Genomic DNA, 9,168 nt, shown 5'->3' on the forward strand with positions numbered 1-9,168 from the left:
CCCGCAATGTGGAAATGCTAACGGATGATATTAGTGCGGTTGAAAGTGAAATACGCGTGTGTCAAAAGTGTTTTCTTGAGAATACTAAAATGCAGTCACCGTTTAATGACTTGGAGGCGGCTACAATCAAGGCGACTCGTGAATGCTTAAACGTTTTAGATCATTCTGGCTGAATTTGAAGTTTGTATATGTTTGTTCGAATCGCCGTTTAGTTGTATACTATTTACACATTTAATTATGACAGACATGTTAAATCTGTGTTTAACCATACACAAACATCTAGCAGCCATCAAAATGTTAAATTTTACAATGATTTAGAGTGTGCATGAAACTGGAAAAAACGACCCAAAACTCAAAAAAAAAAAAAAAAAGCCGAACCAAACAATAATCATTGGCTATATTTCTTGGTAAAAACCGAACTTGTAATAAAAAAAAAACTGAACCAAATTTATAGAATTTCGTTTTTTATTTTGAGCAACTTATAAGAATTTAATAAATACGTAGCTCAAATAGTTTAGCCCAAATGTATAAAAATCAATTGGTTATTTAACCAAATGATTTAGGCCCAAATTCATTAGTGTGGGATAATCTTTTTTTTTTGCCCAAAATTTTCAAACTCAAATGGCAAAACGAAAAAAAACAATACCCAAACCGAAAACCGAAAACAGAAAAACCGAAACGAAACGGTTTTCAAAAATTGGTTTGGCTTTAGCCCAAAACTTAAAAAGTACACATCAAGAACTTTCAAATCAGTGAATCACATATTCACATGTTCAAACAACTAAAAATACATATATAATATTACGTTGCGGTGGGAACTTGGTCAGTATCGATGCGATTTGGTACGGTAAAAGTTTTGTGGCCAAAGGCTGGAGGAGAGTATGGATGTGTGACTAATTCCTCTCAAACACAAGGTGGTGTCGGGTTGAGTCACGTGGGCCAGTTTCGAGTGATGAAGTTATAAATTAAATGAGTTGTATTTATTTTATGATAGCTAATTAGATTAGTAGATAAACACGTGGCTTTTAGGAGTCCAAGTCCATCTGTAATTGTAATTATGGTTATGATTTTGTATTCCGTTTTAAAGTAATATTTTTCTGTTTATAGATCGAGTTATTCAATCCAAACACGATATATTTGGTTTGATTAATGATTGGGACTTTGTTTGTTATTAACTTAGTTATAGTTTTATACAGTTGCAGAATTTGAACTAACATGGAACAACCCTTGTACAAGGTTTGTTTTATTGAGTTTTTACACTTTTACTGTACATGTATTTGGTGATATATTCATCCTAAATCAATCTATACTGCTGCCTCAGGCTGCCATTTTTAAGAAACCTAAAACACAAGATTAAAATTGGTTAGAATGTATGATTCAGGCTGCAACTTTTGCATTAAAAAATAGTTAGTAAGCGAACCTGATAACGACTTGTGATGGTCTTGTGTATGGTGTCAACCGTGTTCATGATTATGTACATAGGGACTAATATCCCACTTGCCCTCATAATCAATACCTGCAAATCAAAACAGGTGGAGTTGAGGAGATTTAGTGAACATTTTGTGAATCGTTTGGCGATAAGTTTGTTTATTTAATTGAATTAACTAACATGAACAAAAAAAGTTGTTCATTTAGTTATGTCCGTGAACGTTCGTTCATTTTAATTCGCTATGTTCTTTTATTTACATTTATTTAAGTTCATTCTTGTATGCTCGTTAATTTATTCATTTCATTTTTTTCTGTCTCATTACAACTTAGTCTAGTTTAATAACTTTTAGGCCCAAACAAATTGCTCTTCAAATTAGTATTAAGTGGTTTTACCTTTGTTATGTTCGTTTATTTACACTCGTGAACCATTCGTTTATATTGTTAACAAACAAACATAAACGAGCTGTTCATTTTATTAACAAACATGAACAAGAAAGCCGTGTTCATTTAATTGCTCGTGTTTGTTTACATGCCTAAATTCAATGTATGACATGTCTTGTTAGATATATTTTATCTAAAATTATTTTTGTGATTGTTAGTTTGTTATTATTATTTTTTAAAGTCTCTAAATTTCAATTTCAAATCAACTTCTTTTGAAATAAAACCAAAAGAATTTATTTGGGTGCTTACAGTTAAGATTGTAAATGGGTAATCCCCTGTGCCTTCAATCAACACTACAAACAAATGTTTCACCAATAAAAGTAGGGTCACCTGCATGTCGAAATATTAATGTTATCGCATTCGCTCATGTAGCGTGAATGTGCAAATAAATTATAAACAAAACTTACAGTGAGACCCAAAAATCTACAAACAGAAGCCGTTGAATCAGTGGATGATGAACATTGCGAGTATTCTTCTTCGCCAATCATTTCTTGTTGATCAACAATAGAAGAAATAACCTCAGTTTCATGCACCTCTATACTTACTTCTCTGTTATTAATTCAAATAATAATTAGTTGTTAAAAAAGGGTAACTTAGCATAATATTAACCAAGTTTTATAAGTGTTACAATATGGTCACTCAAGTTTAAAATTGTTTGAATTAAGTCACACTGCTTTCATGTTTTATTTAAATTGCAGTTTGTAACATTTTTAAGCATTTTTCATTTTTGATTCAATTAGAATTTTTTTCTTTTTTATTTTGATGTTGACATGGAGTATAATTAACACGTTTTTGTATTTTTTTTTAATATATTTACGTGTATTGAAACCCCATCATCTTCTTCTCCATTTCATTCTCGACACAAAAAAATTCCGATGATGGCTCGATTTGAAGGTTTAGTGACTCATTTGGACAAAAAAAATACACGAGTAACATAACTGAAACAGTTTTAAAACTTGGTCCTGCTAAATGTGTCTATGTTGGTTGATTTGAATATTTGATGGAAGGTGTCTAATTACCTATGGTTTTGGATGAGTTGTGGAGGGGATGTGTATCCTGGTTCAAATTTCTGCAACATGACAAAATAGATGTTATCAATCATCAATTAACATATTAAATTAATAAATAAATTAAAAGCATAGAAGATAAGAAGAGAGTTGAGTTGAGTAGCTTTAAATTGATGATGACAAGGACATGGAATATGAATATTAGAAGATAAGATTATATAGATACATTGGCAATTGGCATAACCCTCCTCCCCTTTTTCCTGGTATGTTGGTCCCATTTTTCCATTACCTAATGTCAATTCTATATAATTGACTTATAGTAGTGCACAAATATCATATAAACACTTATATAAATGGCTTATTGGGAAAAAGAAAGGTGAAAGCAAGTTAAAAAACCATTTTATACTTTATTTATTATATTTAAAGCAACAAACATACGTGTTTATGTCATATTTTTCTAAAACTCGCTTTTACATAATATTTTTAGCCTTTTTAGTGTAGTATATCTTCATATTCTTTTCTTACTAGACTACGTCTAACTATACGCTTTTTAGAGTTTTTCATTAGTTTATAAAAATAAATTCTTTTAAGTAGTGCAAAAATCAGATAAAATGTTTAATGAGAGCTAGTGCTATGTATTTTATATTTAAAGCAACAAATATAAGTGTTAATATCGTACTAGCCTACAAAAACGGTTTTACCTGATATTTTTGTTTATTTTTTGTATTTATCATTTCTTACTAAACTACGTTTTTAGAGTTTTGTCTTTAATTTATGAAAAATAAATTCTGGTAGGAAAAATATACGTTTTTTTGGGCTTTTATAATCTTCTCGAAACTTCAAAGAAAAGCTAGTAAAACATTTTTATTTTCGTGTAATTGTACATAGAAGTTTCTCGAATTCCAAATTAATTGTTTATTTTGAAAAGAAAATAAGGTAACAATGATTTTACATAGTTTTTTTTACCCCGAATAACATATGTTAACATAATATTTAGCATGACCTCACATCAGGCTATTTTAAAATAAGTTTTTATATAAGTTCATGTATGATTGGAAAGAATAGTAATTTAATATTGCTTAGAATTCGGCTGAAATTGAAAAACAAAGATATTATATTAGTAGTCCATACGATGAATGTTGAGGATATGTTTTCAAAAGACAAAACAGATGCGCACAAACACACGGTGGATGTCACACGAAACTCAACACATAAATTAAAACTAAATTTAAATAACAACCCTTTATCATAATTTGTTATCCATTTGAAGTTCACTGAATATAACCAATAGTAATATTTAATAGGAGTATGTATAATGTATGTTTCGGTTATCAGCCTCAACCGAGTCATTAATTGGTTTCGGTTAAATCTGTTTTCGATTAGTTTTTTCGGTTTTCGGTTCGATTCAGTTAGCTTTGATTAATAACCCAAATCAAACTGGAGCTAAAATCTTTTACTTAAAATTAAATCAAATTAAGTTATAAATAAATGAAATTGAAATATAAATACATAAAATGGAGATATAAATATATGAAATAATGGTATAATACATGAAATAGTGCTATAAAAGCTAGATATATATAAAAATATAAATAGTACGGTTTGGTTAGTTTTGGTTAACCGAGAGTACAAAAAATCACCGATAACCGTTTTCGGTCAATTCGGTTAATTTCAATTCGGTGTCATCGGCTTTTGATTTGTTTCGATAAACAATTTGGTTATTACTCACCTGAATGTTTAATAGCAAATAACTAGAAGTAAACATTTTTAAAAAGCTAACTTACAAAATAATAAATTACCACGTAATACTAGGACTCTTAACTACTCGAAAATATAATTACAAGTAAATTATATAACAACTAGGGGAAAGTTAACGTATAAATGAAATTAACATGTTAATTGTGTGAACTTGATTTTCACAATTAGCACGTTAATTTTATTTATGTTTGATCCAAACCCATAACAACTAAATAAGTATTCGTAAATAATACGTTAAATGTGATACATATGAATGTTATTTAATAGTAATGCTATTATAGTAATCTACTTAAAATTGATTTTTAATAAATAGTTTCATTAAACATTTACAGAAGAAAATCAAACCTGAAGACAAATTTCACAAGTGGTGTTGCCCTTTTCATCACACCATCTCTGTATGCAATCTCTGTGAGCAAACTGATGATCAAACAAATTATCATCACATGATCATATAATTATTTTAAAAATAAGAAGGTCTTAGAAGTAAGAGAAGAAGATTAAATTATATATTAAATTAAATACCTTTAGAGTTCCAGAACAAGAACATGGAGACTCCATGGGTTTAGAGCTTTCAAACTCTGCTTCATGGCAAATTCTGCAAAATATTATTTCTGCTGATGAAATTGATGGATACAACAAATATTGATCATCAAAATCCAAAAATAATTTCACTTCTCCCATTTTTTTTTTTTTGTTTGCTTGAATTTTGATTTTGGTGGTCGGCTCAAGTGGTGGCTATGAGACTTTAAAAGAAAGGAGATGGTGATGATGATTAGTATTCAAACCATGACCACACCTGAAATTACCATAATGCCCTTATTGAATGTGAGGTTTGACTACAAATATCAAATTTGTTTTGACCCCAACACTAGTGGAGGTGCACAGAGCGGTTCAATTTGATCAATAAAAGTTAAAACCAATTTTTTTACTGGTTTTTGACTCGTTTTGTCCAGTTTTTGGTTTGTTTAACTGGTTTCGGTACAGAGTAAAACTGGTTCTGAACCTACGATTTCAATCGGTTTCAAACCGGTTTTTACATAACCAATTAAATTTTCAGGTTGAGTCGGTTAACTATTTTTTTTTTCAGCTCTACATGTAACTCCAATTTTCCTATTCTCGTGTCCTTTGCAATAACTTTGAAAAAGTCAAAGTTCAAATTTTAAATGCTCATTCGTATATGATATTTAGATAAGATTGTGTACTACCAACATTTATAAATCTGACAGATATGTTACATTTCTATGTAAAACGACCAAAGTTGATTTGTAGAAAAAGCTATTTTACATATTTAAGGTGAGCTTGGTTTGAAGGTTTTTTTAAAGATGCCAACCATTTGTAAGTCAAAAAGCCTTTCTTATGAGTATTTTACGTCATCTGCACCTAGTCAGCTTTTCAAGTTTTTACAAAAATATGATGTAGTCAAAATGCTCATACAATGATTACTCAATTATATTAATTATTTTAGATTTCTATTTTTTTTTAAATTAAACTTAAACAAGTTTGGGCATATCAAGTTAAGAAAAGGAAAAAAGAAAAAGAAAGCAAAATCATCAAAATGTGTGTCACGCCAACTTTGTGTACACAACGCTACCTTGAAAAATGCCACTCAAAATGCTGGTTGGGGGGGGGGGTGTTCCCATCAAAATGCTCTCCCACAACGCCGACTACGGACGGTCTTATAATTGAAATTTGTCGAGAAGATTTAAATAAAAACAAATTGAAATATGACAAAGGAATTTGATTCATTCAGATTATAAAACATCATAAAGAAAATACAATCTAACACTATGACCATAGCATTGCCCCCCCCCCCCCCCCCCCCCCGGCGCTGCCACCGCACACTATTGCCATCGTCACCCTAACACGTAGCGTACCAGTTGCCTTTATTGTTGTTTGGCCCAAGAAAAAGGTTCAACCCTTGAGTTAGGGGTGGGAAAGCTCATGTAGCTACAACATGTTGATTGTGGTCTTAAGGGGTGTTATTGATGGTAATGCGTTTCTTAATGGCCAAGTTAGAGTTATTAAGATTTCTTGTTAGCTAAGTTTGTGTTAACATTAAAAATAGATACTTCTTCTGTCCCATTATAAGTGTCTATGTTTGTAAAACACAAAGTTTAAGGTGCATTGAATGATTGTTTTTTTTTTCTTACAAAATGACAATAATGCTCTTGAAAAGTGGGTTCATTAATATTATTTATTAATGTTAGTTGTGTGTGTTTAAGGGTAAACTTGAAAATTGGCTAATAAATTTTAAAAGTTGACACTTGTAATGGGATAAATAAAAAAGGAAATGTGGACAATTATAATGGGAAGGAGGGAGTAATATCATATTATGGTTTCATCAAGAGCATGAGTTGCGTACTTACGTGTAAGAGAGGCTTTTGAGTTATATTTTCTCTACGAAATAATATTGGGAGTTATCCAATCTTAGGTTTCTTGTGTTTTTGTTTCTTGTTTATCAATTTGTTCTAGATAAAAATGCATTAGTTTTATGATTCGCGTTAGGCACCGGAAAAAGTTAGGTGAAAGCTAGGACGACAATTTCTAACATGACCCAAAACACGAAAAAAAAGAAAGAAAGAAAATGTTTTGGGTTGACTGACACAACCTGTTTTCTTATACAGGTCAACCAAACACGACATGTGTAAAAAATGCGTCAATCAAACACGACTCGTTAATAATTAGGTTGATCTATTAAGCTGTTTAATAATTTTTTTTTAATAAATTCATATATTTCAAAAATGGAAAGTGTTAAAATTTGAAGGTATATATTTTGATCTTTTACTTTTCAAATAACTATTAATTTTTAGAAGTGCAATTAATTTCTCTTTCAAACCTTCTTATTTACTTTTCACACCCACTAACAATTTTTATGTAATTAGTTCAAGGGTCCATTTCCCGATTTTTTCAAAAAAAAATTTGAAATTCAACTCGAACCTTGGTCAATCCGCAAGTTTTAAAAGATCGCTCACCACCAAACCAAGCTTGATATAAGAGAGAAATACATAAAAAAAAAATAAATTAAAATAATAAAAATTACCAAAATGCCTTATATGAATCGGTGTTATAATAATTATCTAACATGTTAGTAAGTCATTAGGTATTAACTCATATTCGTAAATTAACATAAAACGAGCCAACCTGAAAGGTTGAAATACAACTCAACCCATCAAACACCACACAGTTTTAAATGAATTCAACACGACATGACATGACACAAATAAGTATATGGATCAGGTTAGAACTTAAAGGTGCAAAATTCAACTTGTCAACCCTTTATCATTTAGTAATTTACAATAATTTTCCTTGGGTAAATAATACATTGTGAACTTTTTTCGTATGTAGTTATAAATTAAGGAAAACTTGTTCAGAGAAATCGATATTCAAATGTTAAAATAAGTATGAGCAAATCATTGAACCCAACAATTTCTAGAAAACTCCATGCACAATCGAGAGGCTAGTGAACCGCCGAATATGACATTTTAAAACTTGTAGTTTTGGATCCATATGTAGACATCCCTATAATTCCTGTGTATGTATGTGATAAATCCAGAGACATGCATTAAACACTTGTACACGTGATCTTAACTATATCCACTTGCATATGTTTATTTAGGTCGCAAATAAAATGAAAAATACAAACAAACATAACATAAGAATATTTATATCCAGAAAACAAACATAGAGAATTTGTTGAAAATATGATGTATAATTTTGAATTCTTTCGATTTGTATCCAAATATGTTATTCTTATATGTTTACGTGTGCCTTTCGTATATGGGCCTACTTGCTAGTAAATGTGAGTTTATTGGGCACGAGTGCAAGAAGAGTTCATAGGCTTAAGGATCGTTCATTATGTTTTTTTTATTAGGCGAAAGAAATTTATTGCATTCTAACAATCAAGTATCATATAACAAACTATAACAAGTATTAATTAATTTCAAATCAAATCAAATGTCTAACAAGTAACAATTTAAGTTTCAACTTTCAACTTTCAACTTTCAACTTTCAACTTTCAACTTTCAAATGTCAAGTAGTAAGTATATTAGGTATACTGATGATACAAACATTGTTTAAAATTGACCCACCGTTACATGCTTATTTTTATTTACGTTTCAAAATCACATGAAACTCGAACAGTTTCTGATGGTTAAAATTGGAAGCAAGGGACAATCGTAGTGTAGTAGTTATCCAACAAATCCACTACTTTCTTTTAAAATTTATTTCAGAATGGCCACTACTTATTTTTAATACATTAAGCAAATGGAGTTGTTTTAACTCCCTTATATCACTTTTAAGACATTCTCAAGTTCATATGCACTTATTCTGAAGTCATGCAAGAACACCCCCAACAAGCAGTTGTCCGATACAGGAAGACCTCTCCGTTGTCGGCATACACTGGAGTTGTTCCTCTGATTGTTCAGATGCGCCCCAACGGAAACAAAAAAGAAAAAGTGAGCTTAGAAGAGAAGTCACAGGAGATGTGGAAAAGAGTCTTTTTCAATAAGAAAAAATGTTTGAATTCGAAGATCCG

The 9,168-nt window shown here is 30.4% G+C and overlaps 1 protein-coding gene across 1 annotated transcript; it reads right to left on the bottom strand.

The window, feature by feature from the left end:
- Nucleotides 1–1,165: 1,165 nt before the first annotated feature.
- LOC143546235 (uncharacterized) lies at nucleotides 1,166–5,393 on the bottom strand. The gene is made up of 7 exons (XM_077037940.1): nucleotides 5,157–5,393; nucleotides 4,980–5,051; nucleotides 2,889–2,938; nucleotides 2,277–2,418; nucleotides 2,119–2,199; nucleotides 1,421–1,516; nucleotides 1,166–1,340 (listed from the first exon to the last, which is right to left on the bottom strand). Exons 1-7 carry the CDS (start codon nucleotides 5,313–5,315, stop codon nucleotides 1,332–1,334), a joined length of 609 nt encoding a protein of 202 aa, XP_076894055.1. The 5' UTR covers nucleotides 5,316–5,393; the 3' UTR covers nucleotides 1,166–1,331.
- Nucleotides 5,394–9,168: the final 3,775 nt, after the last annotated feature.

The sequence above is a fragment of the Bidens hawaiensis genome, unplaced genomic scaffold (assembly GCF_021521415.1).
Source record: "Bidens hawaiensis isolate Kalapana, Puna unplaced genomic scaffold, B.hawaiensis_p1.1 tig00014295_1, whole genome shotgun sequence".
Taxonomy (NCBI): domain Eukaryota; kingdom Viridiplantae; phylum Streptophyta; class Magnoliopsida; order Asterales; family Asteraceae; genus Bidens; species Bidens hawaiensis.

Excerpts from the sequence above, each read along its gene's own strand:
- LOC143546235 (XM_077037940.1), bottom strand. The coding sequence starts at position 5,315 with ATGGGAGAAGTGAAATTATTTTTGGATTTTGATGATCAATATTTGTTG. Across the intron at positions 2,200-2,276 it reads GTAGATTTTTGGGTCTCACT|GTGACCCTACTTTTATTGGT; the intron begins GTAAGTTTTGTT and ends TTCGACATGCAG. Across the intron at positions 1,517-2,118 it reads ACCCATTTACAATCTTAACT|GTATTGATTATGAGGGCAAG; the intron begins GTAAGCACCCAA and ends TTTGATTTGCAG.